General features: G+C 43.9%; 2 protein-coding genes and 1 long non-coding RNA gene across 3 annotated transcripts; 2 read left to right on the top strand and 1 right to left on the bottom strand.

Moving 5' to 3' along the window:
- Positions 1–37: 37 nt before the first annotated feature.
- LOC135258358 (uncharacterized) lies at positions 38–22,779 on the bottom strand. The gene is made up of 3 exons (XR_010330952.1): positions 22,641–22,779; positions 18,728–18,779; positions 38–308 (listed from the first exon to the last, which is right to left on the bottom strand). It is a non-coding gene; the product is annotated as an uncharacterized LOC135258358 (long non-coding RNA).
- Positions 10,853–14,227, top strand: LOC135258356 (zinc finger protein 501-like). Its single transcript, XM_064341820.1, has 2 exons — positions 10,853–11,233; positions 12,333–14,227. The coding sequence occupies exon 2, from the start codon at positions 12,360–12,362 to the stop codon at positions 13,758–13,760; it is 1,401 nt and encodes a 466-aa protein (XP_064197890.1). The 5' UTR covers positions 10,853–11,233; positions 12,333–12,359; the 3' UTR covers positions 13,761–14,227.
- Positions 21,643–24,819, top strand: gadd45aa (growth arrest and DNA-damage-inducible, alpha, a). The gene is made up of 4 exons (XM_064341821.1): positions 21,643–21,863; positions 22,393–22,494; positions 22,681–22,894; positions 23,929–24,819. Exons 1-4 carry the CDS (start codon positions 21,814–21,816, stop codon positions 24,040–24,042), a joined length of 480 nt encoding a protein of 159 aa, XP_064197891.1. The 5' UTR covers positions 21,643–21,813; the 3' UTR covers positions 24,043–24,819.

The following is a 24,819-nucleotide window of genomic DNA, read 5'->3' as shown; positions in this document are numbered from 1 at the left end:
CTAATACCATATCTATTTGTGAATGCTTTGTAATCAACAAATTGATCCATTTGGTGCGTCAACAACAGAGGAAAGATAATACCTAGGTGAAGGTGAAGACACATTCAGCAGAAACAAAACTAAATCTCTTCTTCACTTCCTTGGAAAAAAAACCCGTTGCCCCACTAGATACCAGAGGGTTTCATTGAAACAGGACAGCATGTTATTGATCTGCTGCCGCCAAATTGTGGAATGCACCGAAGAGTCATCGATCCACGGTTTGCACAACTGCCTCGTCCTTTCATCTCCCAGGCCACCATCATTCAAAGCTAAAAGGCACAAAAACACGTTTTGGGAATATGTTACTTATATAAACAAGCCCGGAGAGGTTTTTTTTTTTTTTTCTTCCTTCCCCGAAAAAGACTGAATGGAAGTTTACGCAATAGCCTCAGCTGTGTAGCCAGCTCTGCCGGTCTCCACAGGACAAAAAGTGCAGTTCTGTGACCGCACTGAGTAGCGGGTTATTGGTATTCTGTGGCCCGTGTGAGGAGCATTATGGCTGTTTGAGAGCTCTAAATCTGTGCGCTGGAAACCCCCTCTTGTCCCGCGGTACCCCAGTGCCCTGCCTGCTGAGTGCCCTGGCATTGGCACGAGGCCCACTGCCAGCTTAGCTTGGCTCTCTCTCCCCGTGCGTCCGGACCCCTGCCAGACGAAGCCCGCTTCATGCCAGGGCACTCCTCAATATCGCAAAAGGCTCTTCCTCTTCTGACTGCCTGGTGATAGCTCCCATGATTCATCCTCGCGTAGCTGCTTCCTCTCGCATGTCTTTGTCTTAGCTGCTGCAGGAGGATTAAAGCAGGAACCGAGCGACATCTAAAGCGGGCAGTTCATCAAGGGGCCAGACTGCAGCCTTTAGAGTGGCTTCTGCAACATGACGGCTGGTGGAAAGAATCAAGCTAATGTTTTCCCATTTGTTTGTGCTCAATGAGGATCTGCTCAGCATAGACAGGGAATGTCATCTCAACCTTTTTGAAATGCAAGGATGTTCTTACTAGGCAGGGCAAACGGGGTGGTGTTAGGTAAGGACCGCCAGCTCACATTGACCTCGGGCTGGCGGCCCCTCGTTCCTTTCCGCCTCCCTTCCCTGGTCCTTTCCTCCCGATTGGCTGCTTGTGACCTAGTCTGCAGCGGGGAGGGCTCCCATAGGCTCGTTTAAGGCACGCTGCCGCCGCTGTCCAGTTTGAGGTGGACAGAGCAGCATTCACCACAGCGGCCACGCTGGCTTCTACCGGGTGCTGGTGTGACCCTGTCCTCACCGCGTTGCCAGTGTCTTCCTTTGCAATCCATTCAGTCAGTGATTTCCCCAAATTGAAACCCACTGACATGGGTATGCTCATTGCATGCCTGGCCCAACGTCAGCCAATCTGTTTCCAGCTGTCAGCGCCCACCAGATATTTTTAATCAGTGTTATTTGGCTTTTGCATGAACAGAACGGTTATTATACAGAACAGAGATGAAAGCTATTTCCTTTAGACAGTCACATAGTCATAGTGAAGAAGGCAACCATTCTGAAAGTAACTGCTTATTTTTGAAATGATGCCTGAGCCAATGTAATTTCGCTGTATTTCATAGGCAACATCAACTGCAATGATAAATTCAAATGTTTTCTTGGTAAGCTATTTCTGAGGCCTGTTACTAGAATATCTCTGTGGGGCATCTCACAAATAGTCAGGCACGGCACAGTTGGACACAGTCCAAATGCTAGAGTTCAGATCCACAATCGCTTATCCACTACACAACCCCTCTTAAAATAAATGTCCCTCCTATCAGTAAACTGGTCACTGGCCCACATACGAGGAACAGATGCATGTGATAAGCGAATTGGTTTCAGCAGCACTACTTGCATATTGGTGCAGGCCAGTTGACAGCTACAAATGTCCATTCTAAATTAGGGAGAAAAAATAAAAAGTGGGAAAAATGGTTAAGCTCCTGCTTAATGTTAATATATCGATAATGATTAAATAATGCCACAGGCACAAGAGGGTTGGCTGTTTTACAAAGCAACAATACTGACAATATCAAAAAAGTGATAATGTCAAAAAGTTTTTAGTTAGGTTCTGGACATTATGTGAAGTACTGGAGTATCTAAGCCTTTCTTTGCATGCAAGAACACCACCATGTTGATAATGAGGATGATGATGATGATGATGCATTGCATGTATATAGCGCCTTTCTCATACTCAAACCCACACATCAGCTGAGGTGGAGAAGGTTAGAATGGTTTTAGCCAATTAAGCTGGCGGATGATTAGGAGGCAGGTTTGGCCAGAACACTGGGTAATCCCCCACTCTTTTGTGATAAGTGGCATGGGGTCTTCAACAATGAAAGTGAGACCGGATCTCGGTTTAACGTCTCAGCTGAATGACAGCATCTCCTACAGCACAGTGTCCCCATCACTGCACTGGGGCATTGGGATTTATTCCACCAAATGGAAGGTCGCCCCATACTGGCCTACCAGCACTAACCATGTTACAACCATGTTGGCATAATGTCAGGCAGGCTCGTGGCTTTCCATTAACCTGCAGACAAGACTAGATCCTTCATTTGGTCCAGTAAAAATGGCATTCATTAACAGAGACCTTGACTTAAAACTTTGACCTGTACAGTACATTACCACAGGGATAAATATTTAAACATAGTTGAGGTTTATCCTCAAACCCATTCACCCTGGCAATGAACATTTCCCTAAGTCAGGCACATGCTAACATGCTCATGTAAAAGTATTCAGGTCAGCTACAAAGAGTCATCTTCAGCTGATAATAATTTGCTGTATCACCTGGGAAGCTGCAATCAAACAGCTCCATATTAGAAGGAGAATATCAGTGCATTTAAAAGCTAATTTACCCACTTCCACATTGCATTTCTCTTCATCTATTTGCTGCTTGTTTCTGTCTTCATGGTATCTGAGGTTTTTGGCTGAAGGGGTTCGCAGTGAAATGAAACTCAAAACATTTAAACAATTTTTACATGAAAATGTTTCTACAAAAAACTACTGCAGGTTGCATTAATATTGTAATCCAATTTGATTTGTTCTGTTCTGAATACAACCACCTCTATTGATTGGGATGGCAGGTATGCCATCCCGCCAAGTTACGCCTTGGCGGGGGCATGCCCCATACCTATACAGCACCGAGAGTTTGGCACTTTTCAGGGTTCCCCACAGAAATAACCACAACAGCCACAGACACTCAGCCCTTAAAAACATTAAATTCTGTACATTCTGACCCCATTTCAACAGACAGAATTCATAAACAACTTCACATGTCCACACAATAAAGCCCCAAACTAAGGGGATTTTGCGTTTTCTCCTTCTTCTTCTTCTTCTTCTCCTTCTTCTTCTTCTTCTTCTCATTCTTATTTTTCCTGCCGCCTATCCCACTAACAACATGTCTCCCCATTGGACATTTCACTGACACCAGCCAAATCTTCACCTACACGACCCAATCAAAAACGCGCATACACACGCAAAATACCCATACCTTTTCATTCTGAAACATTTCCAGTTTAAACAGCTAGTCCGCCTGTGGCCTAGTGGGCAAGGTTACAGTCTTGGGAACACGGGGTCGTAGGTTCAAGCCCAGCTAGGAACACGTTTCTTTAACCTGCTTCGACCCTCACTAATAATTGTCTACTAGCCTACTTATCAATTATTGCTTTTGCACCATATCTACCCGCCGTTCACCGTTCAGTTATTAACCGGCTACAATATTGCTAAGCCATATGCATTATGACTTACCGTCTGTACGTTCAGTTATTAACCGGCTACAATATTGCTAAGCCATATGGATTCAACGGGAGCTCTTCTGTGCTTACTGGCCTGTGTTCTTTAAAACCACCGGCAGGTTTGCTAATGATATTTCACGCATTGCATAGCTATGGCATGGTACTGCACTAACGAAGTCACAGACTGGTAAACCTCCGGTTTAAGGCATGAATCCCGACTCGCCCTCAGGCAGATCATTTCCTCTTTTACACTAACGTTTTCTTACGCTTATATTTGCTTTACCAAAACTCACTCACGGCCACCCATATGCATTTCATGACGGCAAATGTATTCCTTTTATTAAAAAGTTACACCAGTTCACCACTGTGCCATTTCTACTAACTATATTTCCTCACTTGGCTACCGTACAAAACCTTCTTATCAGCAAACGCCACGTTTCTACATTCGTTACCTCGCCCTGTTCTCTATCTAACCACATAGGCTACAAACAATTACTACGTATGTACGTTCTGCAACTCCGCATTAAAGCATTACATTTAAAATCATGATTCACTCATAAGTATAACTACTAGCACTGAACATGAGAAAAACACATTAGTGCAATAGATTGAAAGAATTGAGGAAATATTGGGTAGCATTGCTTTGGAATACATGTTATGAAATTTCGGTGAGGCAAGATAGCCTATATTGTTTGTAGTACCGTAACTTGACGTCATTTTGATATCAATACTTTTGAGTAACTTGGCATTTTTGTACGTTGAAAACGTGTTTTTATGAGATATGCTTTACTTGTGAAAGTAATTAGATATTCCTATTTTTTGCAAGTCATTTTTCAACACTTCTCAATCTTGGTGAGTCTTGGTAAGTCATTTGAAGGGACGTGCTTGTACAGTAACCATTATCATGTACTCGGTTTTCCCTCATTAAAAATCCTGCAGGCAAAAACTCCTGCAAATTTTTTCACATGCAAATATTACATATACGTAGCTGCAGGTGACAACTCAGCTCCTGCTATTTAAATATAGTTAAAACCAACTAATATTTTTTATGTAATACATGTTATGCAAGATTACATGCAAGTTGCATGAAATGACATGCGATTAAATATGTTGATATGTTGGAATCAACACCAGTGCAATAGTAATGCAATTTTTTTTTTTTTAAGAGCAATAAAGCTGCTATATGTGGTTGTTTAAAAAAAAATTTAAAAAAACTTGGAGAATTGAAAATAATATTTCAAGCATAAAGCTGAAGGTAATCTCTTTCCCTCGGGAGCTCCCTTTTTTTTCTAGCTGACTCTAATCTCTATGGTGAGTCACCGGGTGAGGCTTAGGTTAGCTACGGCCTCTCCGCAGCCTCCTCACCTGTGGGGCCGCGTGTTGGGTTACAGTTACGCAGTTCTTTTCCTTCGGCATCTCAGTGTCTCTTCCTCTCACTCAGCACAACAGAAGGTCGTCCTCGCTTTAGAGCCTTACGTAACATCCAACTGATATTTAAAGGGTCACATTTAAAAACTCTGGGCACACGGGCCAATTATCTGTTTACAGATGAGGAGAGAGGGCCCACATCCACTGATCTTCAGGATGCATTGAAATGGGCAATTTGCAGCTTTGAAAAGGACAGTTACCCTCAAAGGGAAACATATCTGGCCTCTTGAACAGCGTCCAATACACATTTCACAATTCAAAAGGGCTATGGTAAAACAAGCAATAAAAAAATCAGCAAAGCACCAAGGTAAGCTTAGTGAAACCAGTGAAGCAATAAGAAGCTTTATATACCACAGCATAATGACATTATTCTATCACATATATTACCACAATGCTACATACCATAAAAAATACACATGTACAGTATTTTTCACATGCACGCACATATTTATCTGGCGTAATGCTCAGACCCCAGGGGTTCCTGGGAAGGCCTGTGATAGAACATCAGTGCAAACAGGGATGATTCTGAACCAAACAACCACTTTCAAAAAGTATGTTGGCTGTACTGGGTTGCATAACCTGTAGAAGCACTGCTGTGTTCATAATTTAAAGGCAGGTCATGATGCATTTTTGAGGAGGCAAAATTTGTCATTATTAAAGTGCACACTGCTAGCAGCAAGGGCAGTTTAAATATAGCAAACAGATTATTCATAACGCTTAGATCAAACAGTACAATTTTCACTGCAGTTCTGAATATGCCTACGATGTTCATACAGATGGATTATGACAGCATTGCTCATTAGCAACAAAGTCTGTGTTCGGAAGCCCACTGTGCCGGAAACATTTACATGCAGCTTGTATGGCCTATATTTAACCTGCAGCGATCTTCACAGTAAACTCACAGTATATTTTATGCCATCTGAACGCAACGCTAATGTATGTGACTAATGCATTTTAAATATACGGTTCCTTAATCCATATGCATTAACATTGTTAATGTTTTCAAAGATTCATGGCTAATACAACACGTGAAACAATCAAGAGAGAACAGTCCAGTTGAGAAGTGTCTGCTTTCCATTATAATTCAGTGTGAGCACACCAAAACATCAAGCTTAGCACTCAGTCTCCCCCTTGTGGTTGTAAATTTATAAGCAAGACTAGGAAAGAAAATGACACCGCATTGATTCAATGCCCTTGTCAGATCCTCAGTTAAAATAAGAACTGTTTATGAGTACCTGGGAAGTTAGCCAAACAACCCCACGATTAGTATGGTAAACAAAAGCAAATGCCACTACATAGCTGACCTTCACAGAGCTATAACATCACTGCCAATTAAAGGAGGACTGTGGTGATAGAATTGGTAAATAATAGTAAATTGTGCTAAATCAAAGTCAATCATGGTAAATCTTAGTAAATCATGGTAAAGCATGGTAAATTGTGGTAAATTGTAGTATTCATGGTAAATCATGCTAAATTGGGGTAATCATGGTAAAGCATGGTAAATCATGCTAAATTGTGGTAATCATAGTAAATGAGGATACGTCATGGTAAATTGTGGTAATCACGGTAAAGCATGGTAAATCATGGTAAACTGTGGTAATCATGGTAAACTATGGTAAATCATAGTAAATCATGGTAAAATGTGATAATCACTGTAAATAATGATAATAATCATGGTAAACCAGGACATAACATAGTAAATACCCCGTTTGAGAAGAAAAAGATGGAAACTATACAGTTGGGAAGATGAATCCTGATCATGATCAAAATCATGCTAAATATGCTTTTTTGGAAATTTTAAAAAATGTTAATCATGGGTAATATACTGCATGTTGTTGATCAAATTGAGAAAAGCTTAATTCTCGATCCTAATCGTAACCCTACCCATGTTCCTAAACCTAAGCCTAACCATAATACATAAGGCTGTCATGCAACCAAAAAGTGAAAAAACTAAGTCATATGAAATATGTAATTTTTCTATTAAGATGGACAGGGAACTGTTTAAATATAATAAACACAACTGAATATACACAAAGAAATGTGTCTGAAGTCATCTATTAAAAAATATGTCATGAAAAACCTAACCCTAATCTTAAAAATAATCATAATCCTGACCCTATCACTAACCCAGCTAGTCTTGATTGTTCTGGGCAGCTCATTCCACAATGGCAGCTGAGGCTGAGAAGGGGTTAAATTAAGCAGCACAACTTTCGGGGCTTGTGGGGCTAAGCAACTGGACATAGCACAGCAGATCACTGCATCCTAGAATGGCATCGGGTCTGTCACAGGCTCACAGTTACATGGGAGATGTTCCTTCGACCACCGGGTTAGCCAAGACCAGGCCTTATCGAAAATTCACTTTTATCAAGACTGATTTCACAAATCAACAATTTTCCCTTCTGGTTATAAACGGAATCTTTACTCTGATATTCCATGTCCCAGAGGTTTTTGTCACAGTGCATTGACTAGCATACAGAGAAGCTCGGGAGTCCTTGGTTGTCAGAGCTCAGTACTGCCACCTAGCAGCAATAGGGGAAACCAGTGGAGGTGGTAAACGGACAAAGAGGCTTTGTGTGCAGCAAGGACAGCAGTGGGCTGAGCCTTAAACCCTGAGGAACTCCTGCAGGGAGAGCTGAGACATAACCTTTCCGTGTAACTTGACATGTGGGGTTCCGAGAGGTAGAAGTGACCCAGCTATGGTTCAGAGGGAAAATTTGACCATGACGCTTACAGCCAAGAGGTCAAGAAAGGATCACTACTGAGGGAGGGGAGCGAGGTGGGTCTGGCAGAGATGAATCCTCCACTGATTGCAGTGAAGGCAGTCTTAGTTTATTGAGTGTGAGGCCAGACTGGCTGGGGTCTTAGAGGTCGTTCTGAGAAAGGTGGGTGGGTGATCGAAGGCTACACGTTTAATCATTTAGGGGAGGAGCAGCAGCAGAGAGTCAGAGGAACAGCTCTGTACGACAGAGGAATCCAAAATTCAGCATTCAGTTTATGCAGACGGAGCCAGCTGCTGCCATAAACGGTCTGTGCTGTCCTTTCGGTCTGCGATCCGTTCCCCTCAGTTCATTCTTATTCAGGGCCACCAAAATCCTAAAGCCTACTCTGTGTGCCGGGGGCGCCAAATATTCTTTATTAGCTGGCACATACTGTATTTCAGCCAAAAATGTTTTTTCCTGTACACAATTCTCATTGTTCCAGATTTCTCTATGCCCTAAACATTTTACATGTAAAGCAGCTATCTGAAAAACCAGATAGGTAGTTTGTGCTCTTGTGATTAGCTTCAAAGTCAGGGTCAAGAAAGCTCAGCTCTCTGGGATGTACTCCAATCAAGGAAAAATTACTACTCTATCTCCAGTACAAGTTAAAAGCAACATTTTGGCCTTTGCGGGCAACTGGACCACAGTACCAGAGTGGCATAATGGTTAGGAAATGGCTTGATAATCTTGATGATTGGTATAATGGGGACATGATAGGTGAGCCTTTGTGTGAGATTTAGCAAGATTGACCGTGGGATAAGCCCTAGAGATGAGATTGTCAAGTGATACAGAGTCCTGAGGGAGGGCCCCTAATTACCATTATTGACTGTGACCAATGAAGCAAGCCCTCGCTCACCCAGGTAAGAGCGGTTACCCCCAGGGCACGACAGAGACATGAAAGTTACTGCTGCTTTTCAACAGTGCCTGTTTTGTTCATATCTGTGTTTTTTCCTCATTTTACTTAGCAGGCAACCATATCCAAGGTGAGTTATAATGCTTTCAGGCACCAACGGGGACCCCAGAGGGAAACCTATTAGTCGTGAAAGAGCCATGAAAACTAATATCCCATTCAACAGGTTGTTGAATAATAAATGTGCATGATTTATGCACGGTTTTACGGTATGCATAAAAGAAATAAAGACTTAAGTATTTCTATTGTATAATACAACACAGGGCTGCCCAACCATGTCCCTGGAAATCTACTTTCCTGTAGGTTTTCACTTCAACCTGAACACTGCACACCTCATTCAACATCTAAAAAGCTTGTTGAGTAGAATCAGCAGTGCCCAAGGGCTAGTACACAAAATGTGGGTTGATGCTTCTTGTTTTTCCTTTCATCTACCAACAGTTGGTAGTGCAGTGCAGTAGGACTTCTGGAAATTGACATTTGGAGGAATACCTCAGAATGCCATTGGTTTTAAACTTCTAGATGACCTGGTCATGGGCCGACTTCAATTCAGCAAGCAAGTTTTGCAAAACCAACTAGATTTTTAAACTCATCATTTGGACATGTTTTTGCCTTTCCTGAAAAAAAAAAACCATTGAAGTAGTTTTTGCTAAGTACTTTATCTGAAACCTGTATTGACAAATTTGAGACAAAGAAGACATCCTTTCCTGGCTTCCAGAAAATCTGTGTTATCCCCTTGTCTGAAAGGGATCAAAAGACATGTGCATGTGGCTTTGTATTCGGAAATGGTTAAAAATGAAGATACGATTATGTGGATCTGAAGATATTGTACTGTGGTAAATTTGATCAAGGTGAAAGAGACTGATGGAGTAACGACTGGTGTAACTCATTTCCAGGTTCTCTTGGGGTACACAGCTCAACATCTACCAAATACAATTCTGTTGGGTGCACGTTGAGGTTCTGCTTTTTATGCAGGACAGCTAAACTAGCGCAGATGCTGCAGAGGCCAAGACCGCCTGGCCGTCGCCTGTACTGTAGAACCAGGCAAGAAACGCTAGGTAAAGGCTCACACCACTGAACTATGTACCACTGCTCTGAGGTGTAACCGCTGACAGAGCACAGGTTTAAGTATTGCCCACAAGCTTATGCTAACAGTGGCAGGGCCTCTGCAACCAGGGTGAAGCTGCAGGGGGAAGGACCATGGCAGCAGGCAGAGGACCTGCTCCTCACGGCTTGGGCTGCAGCTCACGCACAGAGGGAACTTCTGATGCAACCGCTCAAAACACCCAATCAATCTCTTCAGTCTCAAAACCCAGTTGTAACAGTTGCTCACCAGCAACTGAAAGCACCTGGCCACATCTGCCAAGACTGAGGTGGGAGTCCATCCCTAGTACTCCAACTCCAACATTACCTTCAAGGGCCAAGAGCCAAGTCCCTCCATGTTCGGAAATCAAACCCATTCAGGTTCCCGGTGGTACTGCCTCTGACCCTCATAGGCCAATACAAGACCCTAAGGCCCAGTGGTCACCAGCTGGCCCCGCAATAGTCATACAAACCATATCAAACTCATATCGGAGTGAAGTAGTCACCTCATATTTTCTACAAGCACACTATGCTGCCATAATGCCACGATCAAAGCCACGATTACTGACAAAACTTTAGAAGATATTCGCCCTTTTGTCGTAACTTCTGCATACTCATTTTGTTACATTTGCTATATAATTAGAAGAATTGTCTAATATCTAATCTAATCTAATTTCTGGTAGTGGGGGTTGCGTTCGAACTGTAGCAAAGTATTAAATAGATACAAAGTAAAAATACGTCACATTTGCTTGCTTTGCTAAATCTGTTCGGTTTTTTATTTTTTATTTTTTTAAATAGTAGGATCGTGTATGCCAAAGCAGGGTTTAAATGGAAATCTAGAGGACGAATATCTCCAGGAATAGGGTTGGGCAGCCCTGATATAAAATTTCGATTAGAGAGACAAACTTGTATAATTTACAATGTGAAAAGTGCACCAACAAAATGCTCAGCGATTGGATGGTGGCTGGATATCGCCTGGTATGGGCGCTGCAGCTATGTGAGATCAGGTTGCGGGCGGCTAACCCGGTCCGAACGCAGTAGTAGTTTTCTAAAGCGAGAAGCTGGTTGCAGTTCGTTAGCCTACTCTCGCAAACGATTGAAAGATCTTACTATGACAACTCACGTCGTTGTTTCAATTCCGTCGTTGATTCCTGTTCAGACTGGCTAGCTTCTCCTGCCTATATGGCTGCATACCTTAATGACAGGACTGCACTACGCACAAATTAAAATATGAATTAAGGCATAGCCTACGGACCATCAGAACTGGGAGCTTGTTTCCTTTGAAACTTTTAAGGTAAGTCGTTGAATAGGTTGTCTTAAGTAGCCTATTACTGCAAAGAAGGCACGTGGTATCGCCATAGCAAGTGCGTCCCAAAGAATGTCTAAGTAGCAATGTGCTAACAGCTGAGAATTGTACACCGAGCGGCTGTGTGTGTATTCCTAAGTAATTGCTTATTTCTTTCGGGAATGCAAGATCAGACAAATCGTTTTCTTGATCCAGATCGCTGTCACTTTATTCCATTTCTTATGCAGAAATTCGCAGAATTGTAAATATAGTTCATGGTCAACAGTTTAAACCAACACATAAAAAATAATTGCGTGCCGTAAATGAGATTACGCCAATGCCAATGGTGACACGATGGCTTAAGGAGAAGTTTCACTTTGTCCATCTTAAAAGATTGTTAGCTGACAAATTTTTGCTTCAGAAATTGAGTTTATTTGACAATCTGAAATACAATCCAAGCACGTGACAAATACGCATGTTATGTGATATATTTAACCAGCTGATTACACGTGGGAGGTGCTTTCTACACAACTGTCGGGGGCAAATGTGACAGAAAATGCCTTAAACTTGTTAGCTTAACAGAATAAAATACTTTTCCATAGCCTATTTGATGTTTAGAAAAGAACGTTGAAAGAGTACATTCGCTACAAAGAAATTATACATTTATAACGTAAATATGTAAATATATTACTTTGTGGTTTTGTGCATTTGTGCAAGGTTTCAGACATTTATTTAAACAGCTTACATTTACATATATGCCCTTTCTTTTTGGCCATGTCAGCATTGTTACAGATATTCCATTGTGCATTTTGAATTACTTGCGAGAACGTATTCTCAGTCACTTTCAAGCGCTAGCCTTTGTGGACGCAAAGGTGCTGATAAAGTCAATGCACGTAACTCTTGCACACAGTAAAATGTCCCATGTTAATTCAACTCTAACAGAGTACATATGAGTCCAGTTGAACTCATATGAATATCTGACACTGAATATCTGACTGTGCAGAGAGATGTTAAACAGTGTGAGCCCAGGAAGGTACCAGTAAGCAAACTAATGGCACAGAAAGTGTTGCTTGGCTTCACAAGTGTTCATACTGGCTGTTGTTCCCAGGAGTGCTGAGAAGAGGAGCTCAGAGGCATGCTGGGAGGGGCTGTCGGTTTGACGTACGGAAGCGTCTCCCGAGTCAGCGCTATTGGAGAGGAAGGGGAAGATTCCCCACCTGCCGGTACGGAGAGCACGGCATCCTCAAGTTATTCTGGCAGTGACTCGGACACCGGGCAGTGGTCCAGCCCAAAGATGGGCCAGGAGAGGGCCGTGGGCGCCTCTGCCCGCCTCCCGTGCGCCCCGCCACCCATCCCGGCTACTGCTGGGCCCACAGCTCAGGAGGAGAGGGACCAGCGCGATGCTGGCAGCAGGCAGCCAACAGGGGAAGAGCTCTCGGAAGAAGACGCGGCCTACACCTGGAGTGCCGATCCAGCGACACTCCCGCAGAAGGCCGCAGAGTTGGCTCTAGCAGAAAGGCCGACAGGGGCCTCAATTGTCCCCGCGATGAAGAAGGCCGGAGCCGAAGGAGAAACAGAGAACAGGCCCCACAAGTGCCCGGAGTGCTGCTGGGCTTTCAAGAGGGCCAGCAACCTCCAGAGCCACATGGAGACGCACAGGGGCCTTAAGCCTCACGTGTGCGAGCTGTGCGGCAAGGCCTACACCCACCAGGGCACCCTCCAGCAGCACAAGCGGCTGCACACGGGCGAGCGGCCCTACCACTGCCCCCACTGCGACCGCACCTATGTCTGGTCCTCGGACTTCCGCAAGCACATCCGCTCGCACACGGGCGAGAAGCCCTACGCGTGCGGGGCCTGCGGCAAGGACTTTGCCCGCTCCTCCGACCTGCGCAAGCACGAGCGCAACATCCACGCCAACAACAAGCCCTACCCGTGCCCGCAGTGCGGCAAGACCTTCAACAAGCCCCTGTCCCTGCTCCGCCACCAGCGCTCGCACCTCGGGGACCGGCCCTTCCGCTGCCCCGACTGCGGGAAGGACTTCGCCGTGGCCAGCCGCATGGTGGAGCACCAGAAGACCCACAGCGGGGTGCGGCCCTACTCCTGCCCCGTCTGCCTGAAGTGCTTCAGCAGAGCCTCCGGCCTGGCGGAGCACCAGGCGCTGCACTCCGGCCTGCGGCCCTTCCGCTGCTCCCAGTGCGGCGGCGCCTTCGCCCGGGCCTCCCGCCTGGCCCGGCACCAGCACGTCCACACTGGCGAGCGGCCCTACGAGTGCCCGGGCTGCGGGCTCAGCTTCGCCCACTCCGCCACACTCCGGCGCCACCAGCAGAGGCACTGCAGCGAAAGGGACTCTCTCCGCGCTGGCACCGCCGCCCACCGGGAGCCTGCCCAGTGCTCAGCGGTCAACTCCCAGTCTCACTATGACCTCACTCTGCCAAACCAGACAGACCACTGCCCGGGCCAAGGAGAGCTCCCTCCAGCAGACAGCGTGCCGTCGTCAAGCTCTTCCTCAGACTGCTCGGAGCAGACCGACCTTTGAGTCTGGGCACTTACATATAGTGTGACCATCCATTCACTTTTGAGGCACAAGGCTAATAAAACTATTCATAGACAAGCCCGGTACTCATTGTGCCCTATTGTTTGACAGACGCTGACAAGCTGAAGTCACTTGACACGACTGTATTGTGTGCCCAAGGTTTTATTAGGCCGTAGGTTAAGCGTTATGTGAGTCACACCCAGGTGTAAGAATGCAGTGTTATTTTAGGTGTCAGACGTTTGCCCTCATGTTAAAAGCCCAATGTACAATTCTGCTTCCAGTAATACTGTAGCTGATTGTATTTGCATCTTTAAAACAGAAGTGTGTCAATAAAAACAATGCGGTAACTACATCTGTAATTTTTCATGGAAAGGCAAATTTCAGCATTCTACCTCAAACAAGGAAATTCATTAATTCGTTCATAATTGAATTGCCAAAACCTGTCTGAAGGTAGCAAGAGTCAAAGACAATGTACAGGGCATGGGTGTGATGGATTTATTTAGAGAGAAAAAATTGCAGCATTGATGGCCCCAGTCCTATAGCTGTGTCCTTGACTGGGGACAGTAGTTAAACTTAATTGCAGAGAAATGGTAAGATGAAAGTTAATGAAGATGCAGGAAACCCCAGGCTTAGGTGAAGCTATAAAGTCTGGCAAGTTAATTATGTAACTATAGCCAATGACCTTCAGGAATTTGGCAGTCATAAAGGTTACAGAATGAATGTAGCAACACTATACTTGCTACTGCGTGGACCTTGAAACAGGAGATAACAAATGGACTTGTATAGCTGCACATCAGAGAAAGGAAAATCTTTACTCCAGAAAAGGTCAGGTTTGTGACACAGTTACTGTTGTGAGAAAATAAACATATGCATTCCAAAAACATTATTTGACATAAGGAGACCAAAAGTCACATTAGATAATACAGAGTGAAAGCTTGCACACGTGCTTCCAAACAAGCCAAGCTTGCTCAGACATAAGTTGAAGAAGCTTTAGCAAGGAGACCGCCTGCATCGCATCGACCAGCAGGGGTCACTATAGAGTGACGAGCGCTCAGATCGTATGAATCCTCTCTAATCCTGAGCTATGTTGCCACCCAATAAGTTTCGCCCTGCAAGGATATTGGCCACAGCCTGCATTGGCACTGTCGAGACTGGAACTGCGTCCTAATAGGGTGAGCTACCCTGCAGCGTCAGACATTTTCTTTTTGATGTAAAATTATTTTTCCCCAGGCAAGATGTGTTCACAGCCCGTAGAGCAACCACCTCTCAAGCCAAGAAAGGGGGGGGGGGGTCTGTTTTCCTAAATCTAATTGTCAACATCATAAATTGGGAAATGGGCACTCGTAGGTCTTGCCAGTGCCGGGAAAGTTGGCAACAGGCAGTCCTGCTTCTCCTCTTACTCAGCAGCTGCGACTGCAGGGCTGCCAAGTTTGTAGGGGAATCCGATGGCCCGTGCAGAATGCAGTCCTCCAGTTAGCAGGACTTTCTTTCTGCAGTCTTGAGTAACGTGTAAGACACACCATTCTCTGGCCTTCAGCGAAGGCGAAATTTGTCGCGCATTAGATCTTAAAGGTACACTACATTTCCAAAGGTATGTGAACACCCATATGTATATACGTCATTCCAAAACCATGGGCATTCATATGGAGTTGGACCCCCCTTCAAGCTCTGGTGTAACAGCCTCCACTCTACTGATGAGGCTGTCCACCAGATTGTGGAACATGGCTGTGAGGATTTGCTTCCATTTAGCCACAAGAGCATTAGTGAGGTTGGGCACTAATGTTGGGCTTAAGGCCTTGCTCACAGTCAGCATTCCGGTTCGTCCGAAACGTGTTTGCTGGGGTAGATGTCAGGGCTCTTTGCAGGCCAGTCTAGTTATTTCCTCACCAAACTCAGCAAACCATTTCTTTGTGGACCTTGCTTTGTGCACAAGGTATTGTCATACTGAAACAGGAAAAAACCTTCCCCAAACTGTTGGAAAAAAGTTGAACGTCATTGCATGGTGTAGCATTAGGATTTCCAGACCATTATTCCTCCTTCACCAAACTTTATAGTTGGCACTATTCGGGCCAGTATAGGTGTCACTATGCATTCTAAACCCAGATTCGTCCATCAGACTGCCAGTTAGTGAAGTGAGACTCATCACTCCAGGGAAAGCGTTCCCACAGCTCCAGAGTCAAATGGCGGTGTGCTTTACATCACTCCAGTCGACGCTTGGCATTTGCGCATGGTGATCTCAGGCTTGTGTACGGCTGCTCGGCCATGGAAACCCATTTCATGAAGCTCTTAGCTTTTGTACGGCTGAGCTGTTGTCACTTCTATGACAGTGCCACGTTGAAAGTCACTGGGTTCTTCAGTACAACCCAATATTTGTCAATGGAGATAGCACGGCTGTATGCTTGATACCATGCACCTGTTAGCAATGGGTATGGCTGAAAGCAAAACCTCTAATTAGAAGGGGTGTCTACTTACATTTGGGAATGTAGTGTACCAGAGGGGGTCCCTGGCCAGACTTGATATGCAATGACTATGTTTGCAAAAATATATCAAAATAAAAACCTTTTTGACTTTTGACGGGGGTTTCCTGGATGCCATTGAGTCTGGGTGGGAGTCCCTGGATCAGAAAAGTTCGAGAACCTCTGATGCACAAGCCATTCCACAATATGACTGTCACCTTCATGACTTCTACAGCACAAATTTCCAACTCCAGAAGTGTTCTGGTTGGCCACAGTATCTGCTGGTTTTCGGTGTTTCATAACTTAAGTGCTACATTTAAGCCATTGGCTGCCTAATAGAGTGGGACACACTTAGTTTCCAAACCTAAATGTGCAGCTGATTGAAAGCAAACCCCAAAAGCCTGAGACCACTGAGTCTCTCCGTGGCCCAGTGTCCACTAGTCCCCTCTCCAACTGAGCATGTAATTGAGTCAGCTGGTCGCTGCTTTGTGATTAGCCTTCTTATGGGTGAGGGCTGTCATGCATCACCCATATAAGTGCTTCAAATTAGTGGCAGTTGAGGTGACTTTGCCCTTTTTCACTGTAAAGCACTTTAACTTCACGGACTGAAAAGTGCTATATAAGTGCAAGCAGTTTAATAAAATCAAAGTACGGAAAGACACAGAGATAAAGTCGTTCTTGAAGCAGAAAATCTAGCCATCACAGGCAAAGTAAAACATTATCCGGCTCCTTTAAGAAGCACGTAGCTACACTGTTTTCTATGCGTCTTCCTCTGTTGATGGATACAGGAATCCCGGCCACTCTTGGGAGAGCTGTGTAAGTACAACACGTCTTGAAAATGAAAGGCTCCACTGGGATTGGTTGAGTATGCCGCACACTGTAGCCAGGAGCCTCCCAGGGAGCCACTAGGGGGCGCTTTGCTGGGGAGGCTACAGGTCACACATACGGGATCATGAAACACAATGACAGCCGAATTCCACTGCAGGGAGCGTCAGGGACCCCCTCCTCCCCTTTTGCATTCGCAGAGGAGGCCCTGCTAATGGTGAAACCTGAGTACTTAAAACTACCATGTGGGCTTAGAAAAATGAAAGACCAGTGGCCATGCTGTCCAGCATGGGAGTGCAGGGGCATGGCGGTGACTTAGCACAGGATTACAATGTCTTAGGATGTCACATAATGGCTTCACAGAACAGATCTTAACTTGTCTGTGTGTGTCTGTGAACACTGATTCAAATAGCCTCAATTGTCATCCTTTAATTAATGATACAACCATTCATATGTTCTTTTTTAAAATAAAAACCAATGATCACTGTATTTATTTCACAAAAAAGATACTTGTTCTACTTGGGAATGAGGTCAATTCTAATTCCATAGGACCTGTTTTGCTTGTCTTTTCATAGCAGAGATTTCTTTAAGAGGATCTCATAAATCTCTGTTTAATAGTGTGAAATAGAGACACGGTTGTGTTTCACCTCCAAATTACCCTGCCAGGGCTTCCCTGTTCCAGATGCCCGGGTGTATGTGTGCAACGGTTTAAAAATAAGAGTGATCGATATGCTTATACATTCATAGCTATGCGAGCTAAAGCACACTCAAATCTCCTGGAAGTATCCAATTTCATTCCGTCTGCATAACAGTGCAGTCATGAGGCATTATTTCCACAAGAGGGCAGCAGGCATTTTCTGGCAGTTTTTATCTTTCTCAAAGGGGCTTTCTTTACTTAGGAGTGGGAGTGGGTTTCACTGGGTGAGTGATAACAAGTTACAGATCTCTGAAAAGCAGCATAAGCACGACCATGTACTGTATCTGGAGAGGTTTGATAGAATGATCCCACTGAAGCCAATTTGATGCTAGACAAAAAGTGCCATTGTCGTTTCAGCTATGAAAACAGACTGCATTTTCCTCACATTTTGCTGCCAATCAGCATTTCCAACATTAACATTATTTAGGTTTGGCTCTTCAGACAATATTTAGAGTTAAGGTGTGAACTAATAATACAACTACACAATAATGTACAGAGGTGTGCCGTAAGAATTGGGGGAGTGGGGGGGGGGTTAGGACGATTCTAATGGTACAGACTGACAGGGGCGCTAATATTAGAACCTACATTTTTTTTGGTCAGTGGCGGCCCAGTGTGAAATCTTTTCATGAGGTGCAAAATCCCTGGTGGCAACCCTTATAGTGAGCATCTTACTTTGCCTACAGTATGCATAGGAACCACATCATCATTCTGACGGTTTCATAACCAGTGATAACCAAATGTGACATCCCACATGCAAATATATTTAGTCATAGTTATGGGTCTTTTTGCTCTATGGTGATCATTTTTCTCATTTTTTGTTAAGCAGTAATGGTTATGCTGTTAAACAACTTCAAAATGTAATTATGAAGGGTTTATGACAACATTATACAGGCCACATAACATAAGGTCCACTTCAAGTACAGTGATAACAACAAAGCACCTATGGCTATATTTCACTTGGGTCTGTTCTGGAAGGTTCTAAGAGACGTTACCTGAGGAGGGCACATGGGACTTCCAGCTGCTCTGGCGTCTCCACCAGACGACCTGTGGAGACACGGTAAGCCTCAATTTAACAGCAACACGCTGTGAGCGGACTCCTCAGAATACATCACTCTGTCCCTGCTGAGCCACAGGTCCTAAGGACAATCCAAAAGCACTGGGCTGATTTACAGGTAGAATGTGCGCTGTCCTTTTGGGCAGAATACTAGCATGACCCTTCACCTTTCCCCTGCACGTGAACTCAAAGTGCACTGTAAGTAAACACAACTGCTGCAGTTCCATTTGAATCTGTGTTACTCGGGCCTTAAAAGATAAGAATTTGGTGATAATCACCGAAAATCGCCATAACGCAGGTTAGTGACTTTGTGCATGTTTGGTGGGTTAGTTTTCTGAGGTTAATGAAATCTGAGGCTTTCATGAAATCAAAATTTTCAAGTACTTTCAGAGTTAATAGCTGCAGCCATCAATAACTTCCTGGATTTACTTACACTAAAAATGAAATTTTCAATGGAGCTGGTAACAATAAAGACAACTGCTCATGACTAGATAAACTGTCTCCTGTGCTGTGTTTTCAAATGACCTCTGGCCCCCCTGTAGGAAAAAAAAACTGATTGTGGAAACTGATCAATCTGCTCTGCTCCGCTCGGTCATAGTATCATCTCTGCTTTCAAGTCTTGCAATTGACAGGTTGCAGGGCAATGAGCTTTTAAAGTAAACACGCACCTGGCTAATGACTCAGCTTTTTTTTCACGAGGAAGTGTTTGCCCAGCTCCCAAACACGGAAACAAGAGTGCGTCATAGATTCCACAAAATCATTCTGAGCAAACAACATGGCACCCATACACTGGAGTCTATACTTATCACTCATATTGGCCACAATGGTCAGCAACATGTGACTATTTCATGCTTTGACTATTTGCCCTTTTTTTTTGCACCCAACTGATAATGCACCTTAATGATCTTCTTCCTTGGAAATTCTTGTGAAGTCTAACGTTCGTGTAACAGACAGCTACTAACTGACACTAAACAAGGAAAACCCTGAAGTATTAGAATGATTTTGGAACAATTTGGCCTCGAAATCATATCTATATTATAACCGTGCCATGCTTGTTTCCTGCAATCAAAGCACAAACCTGTGCATTAACTGGCACCTTGAGAAGTGGCCTTGAATGCAATACAGATACTGTTATCCATGTCTATGCAGATTGTGTACATGTTGCATAAAACTATTTCACACTTTCTAAGGCATGATATTACTTGCTAAACTGTGCAGACTCATTTCCTGTTGAGTGAAACTAAAAATGTAGTGCAAGCTGGCTTCAAGACATTCTATCTTCACATTGAAATAATCCTGAAAAAATATTTTTTATATTTATTGACAAACTCCAAAAACAAGAGGTCCTGCTGGTATTCGCTCAGTTTAAATTGGCTACAAATACTCCTTTTCTTAGAAGAGTGGAAGAAAGAGTGCACTCTGTCAGCTTGCAAAATAGTGCTGTGTCACAGTATCTTGCAAAAAGAAAAAAAAAGCATATGGAACATGCACATCTGGCAGTAAGATTCCGCCACAGTTTCCCTTTTCCACCTTTGCCATCAAGTGCTATCTGGACATGGATTTATATAAGTCCTGCTTACTTGAATTTGCTGTGCTTATTACTTGCAGCCTAGCAACAAGATTGCATGAGCAGGTTCGGCCTTACTGTGTCACGTGATTTCTTGCTCTTGAACTGTGTCTGTCCTGGCTAAGATCCAGATAGAATTCAATGCCATAGTCAGTTCACACACACATGCATGTACATACTTTGATATTCATACATGCACATTATACGTGTGTGCACAACACGTATGCATCATATCACATTTTCTGTGAATGCGCAAATTTAATTTCTTTAAATTAATACTTGATACAATTATTATACTTGACCTTGTCATCTCACTTACTGGATTCCCCATGGCAGCCTGCCAAGGTTACAAAAGAACTATCAGCCTCGCACGCGCACCTGTCCTACTGGAAATAAACTTTATCTTGTTATCTTTACAAGTTACCTAGCCTATTTATCTGTCTAGTTTACATTTCATTACAGGTGAGCTCTCATATTGCAACTCTCAATCTCAAAATGCATTTAAAAAATAACAGATTATTCTCAAAGATAGCAACTGCAAAATATACTAAAATCGTTTGTGACATGCCGAGTAGCTCCGATTACAAGCTTGCTTAATTGTCCTGAGATGGTCATAGCCAATCACGCAGCGTGACCGTTCTGCAGATAAGCCTTCTCATTTGTCTAACCAGTTTCGAGTATTCCACACTGTAGCCACTAGGCGTCGCCATTCAGCTGTCCATTTGATTTCTGTTAGTCGACGCAAAAGCGGTTGGAACAATCTGTAACTTCCATGACAGAACAAAACATTGCGTGCACTGCAAAATTTATGCGAACCAACCACCGCTTTACAGCACACAAATCGCACAGTTATGATCTACTGGTTGTAAATATCTACAAGTCAGTGTTTTATTTTTATCACAATGACAATCTGCTCCTTATTGTGCAGATTTGTTCAGTTGCTGTTACTAGCCATTTAAGGTCGTCGTTGTAAAAGAGAATCTGCTCTCAACTAACCATCTTGGTTAAGGTCTAATCATTTTCTCAAAGTCAGCGCGTTTAGCAACTCGCAACATAAAATATAATTCCCGCTTTACTGTAAAGAGGGGCATTCGGTCTCGTGAGTTAGTAACAAGCCACACCTCTCCAACCGAGTGTCTCCAATCAGAATCGTTTATTTGTGTTGCTGCTGTCATGACAGCCACTCCACTTGCAGGCGGCCTCATCCCCTCCTTGCTAAATTAGCATGTGGCCAATAAGCTTAGTTATGCAAATACTTGGAGACAAAGTGTACTGAACACATTGCCCACTGTTAAATTTATCCGTACGCAGCGAACTACAAGCATTCAAACTGTACAGCTGTCAGAGAGAAGACCGAGTGCACATAGCAACAACTGTGGATTGTATTCTGGCCAGTTAAAAACTACAATAGGCTACAGAACTGGACAAGCGGGGGGATATAACACTTGTTGGATTTCATGTGCAACATGACTTTTGAGGAACTAAGTGGAGATCATTCAGTTGAAAGGTAAGTTATACAACTATAACCGGCTTTTGCTCGTGCTAGTGAGATACCTGTTTCGTACTGAACTACCTGTTTCGTGCAAACCCTCTCAGAAAAAAATGAAACATGACAACATTCTCTTGCGAGCTCGTGAGGCTCTGGGGCTGCACGATCCGTACCATAGCTACAACAGCTGTCCGTGTCAGGTAGAATTTAAACAGAAGCATTCTTTTCACACACAAATGATCAATTTGCCGCATCTTGTAAACTAGGTCTTGGTCGAGTAAATTAACGATTCAGAATTTTATTTCTGGATGTTTAGTGAGGTAACTAGCTTTTGTTACTTCCAAGCCACTTAGATAACGTTAGCTAAGGTAGCGAGCTAGTTAGTCGAGCAAGATCGATGACGTTAGTTACACTATGTCACGCTATAACTTACCGACAGCTGTTGGCTAGCTACCTATCTCTTAGTTGTCATATTTGCATTAATTTTCACGATGTGTTTTAAAAAATGTTTTTGCACATGGTTAATGTTTCTATTTATTTTATTTAGGATGGATTCAGTGGCTAGAGCCTTGGAGGAGGTCCTCAGTTCTGCCTTACCTCAGGGATGCATTACAGTTGGAGTTTACGAAGCGGCCAAATCACTAAATGTGTAAGTTATCTGTTATAATGTGCTTTTTGGTTTCGAGCGTAGGTTGTCAATTTTTTCCTCGTTATTTTTTAATGGCACACGGCAAACAGCAGTGGCGCGTAACGGTGACTCATCGTCGCTTGGGTACCCGGTAAGTTAAGACTCACGAGTTGTATGCTGACGAGTGCATTGTTCATTGCTCCCCAGGGATCCGGATAACGTGGTACTTTGCCTCCTGGCTACCGACGAGGAGGACGTCAAGGACGTTGCTCTTCAGATCCATTTTACCCTGATTCAGGCGTTCTGCTGCGAGAATGACATTAACATACTGCGTGTGAACAACATGAGGCGTCTGGCGGAGATCCTTGGTGGGCAGAAACAAGGCGGAGAACCAATGGATTTACACTGCATCTTAGTCACGGTAGGCATACGTTGGCATTTCTGTCGTGCCTACCACATTTAAACAATGGCCTTTTCGTGATTATTCTGCATATAAGCTGTTAAGAATTACTCTAGCATATTTTCATTGTTCTGCTGCTTCGTAGTAACGGCAGTGTCATTATCCCAAACTGCGGTGAACTTGTCTGTACTTGCTCCCACGGGGTGTCTTTTAAGTTGCCGGAACTCTTATGTTCAGACTTCCTGTATCCGGCTTTTTATTATCCGTCTTGACATTTATTCAAATTTTTTCAAATGTGGGTTTTAAAGAGCCTTTTCCAAAATTAGGAAAGCCTGAGCATGTAGATAAAACAAAAACAAACGAATTTACTGCAGGATTCCTTTGTTTCTTCCCCCCTGTGGTTTTTTTTAAAACATATTTTTTTTATATATAAAAAGGGTTGATGAGCACAATACACTGTGGCAGGATGTGTCAAGCATGCATCATAGTTAATGCATTTTGATACCACACATCAATAATAACCCTCAGAATTCTGCAGCCAGCAGTTAGCTCTGCACAGTTTTGCCTGTTGTAGAGGCGCCATGGCTGCATAGCTAGGACTGTCTAAAATTCTTTGAAGTCGCACCAGTCTCGCTGGCACCGTGATGTGGATTGTGGGCTAAACTTCCCAGAGGCGCAGTCGAGCGAGCGAACTGTTCCCAGTTTGTGGTATTCAGTGGCAGTTTTGGCAGATCACAGCGTACTTCCTGTGGGACACCCCTGCAGAGGCCTGTTCCAGGAACTGGGATGACTGAGGGCAGAATTTGTTAATGTGACTCCCAAAAGAAGCGCCTTCTTTTTTTTCTCCTTTTCTGACACGCTTCAATGACTCCCACCCACCCCTCAAGCTGCATGTGTGGCCCTGGCTCTGCAGAGCTCACCCACAAATCTTTCCTCTGCGCAAACATCTCTGACAATAAGGTTCCACCGCTGCAGACGCCGGTCTCCGCGTTGCGTGCACGCGTTGCGTGACCCAGACGGTGAGCTAACCCTGCCTGCGCCTTTTTGTTTTCCAGACCCCGCACTCGTCTGCGTGGAAAGACCCGGCGCTGAGCAAGCTGAACAGGTTCTGCAGGGAGAGCCGCTGCCTGGATCAGTGGGTCCCGGTCATCAACCTCCCCGAGCGATGAAGAGCCAGGCGACCTGGACTTTGCTTTTCATGAAAAACCACGCTGGATTTGTGTGACGCTCCAGTGGATCCCTCAGGAACAAAAAAAAAAATCCCTAATGCTGATGAAACGAGAACAAAAATAAAGAAAGAGAAAAAGGAAAGAAAAAAAAAATCCAGCTCTCTTGACGGGGGGAAAAAAAGGGGGTGGAGTTCAGTCCAACGAGAGCTGTATTCTTGGCTCGGTGCAGGGAGGAGTGACTCAGCAGTTTTGAGCCAAAGGACAGCCAGGGGTTGGGCTTGCTTTTGAGCCGGGTTTCGGAGGAGGGACGCTGTACAGGAAACGGATCATGTGTGGGCACACCGGTGCGTGGAAGTTCAAGCTGGGATTCGAAACAAGCACAGACTGGCGAGGAAGAAGCGGAGAGGAACAAAGACTGGGGCTTCCTGGCTTTTTCACAACTTCAGGGGAACCTACGGGACTGCCGCACATACAGAATTTCTGGACTCAATAGTTTTGCAATTATCATTTTTATAAAATAATGCTGTTGCCGTTGTTGTTATTGTTATTAGAATTATTTAAAAGGGAATGCCCAGAACACCAATGTGCAGGAAAAACAATGCATTTGATATTTATGCTAACAATTGTTTTACAAGTGAACTGTTCTTTTTTACTGTCACTGAGATATTTTATGATATTAATTTAAATGTATTTATGTTGAAGTTTCCATCATCATTTGCAATTCTGTAAAACAGTGGTACAGATGTATTTTGTTGAATAAAATGTTTTTCAACCAGA

Source organism: Anguilla rostrata, chromosome 6, assembly GCF_018555375.3.
Source record: "Anguilla rostrata isolate EN2019 chromosome 6, ASM1855537v3, whole genome shotgun sequence".
Classification (NCBI taxonomy): Eukaryota; Metazoa; Chordata; class Actinopteri; order Anguilliformes; family Anguillidae; genus Anguilla; species Anguilla rostrata.
Note: the sequence above shows the minus strand (reverse complement) of the source record. Positions and strands in the feature narration are given on the sequence as shown.

Bases quoted from the DNA above. Each gene is read 5' to 3' on its own strand.
- LOC135258356 (XM_064341820.1), top strand. From the start codon at position 12,360: ATGCTGGGAGGGGCTGTCGGTTTGACGTACGGAAGCGTCTCCCGAGTC.
- gadd45aa (XM_064341821.1), top strand. From the start codon at position 21,814: ATGTGCAACATGACTTTTGAGGAACTAAGTGGAGATCATTCAGTTGAA. The intron at 21,864-22,392 runs GTAAGTTATACA...TATTTTATTTAG, and splicing joins GGAGATCATTCAGTTGAAAG to GATGGATTCAGTGGCTAGAG. The intron at 22,895-23,928 runs GTAGGCATACGT...TTTGTTTTCCAG, and splicing joins TACACTGCATCTTAGTCACG to ACCCCGCACTCGTCTGCGTG.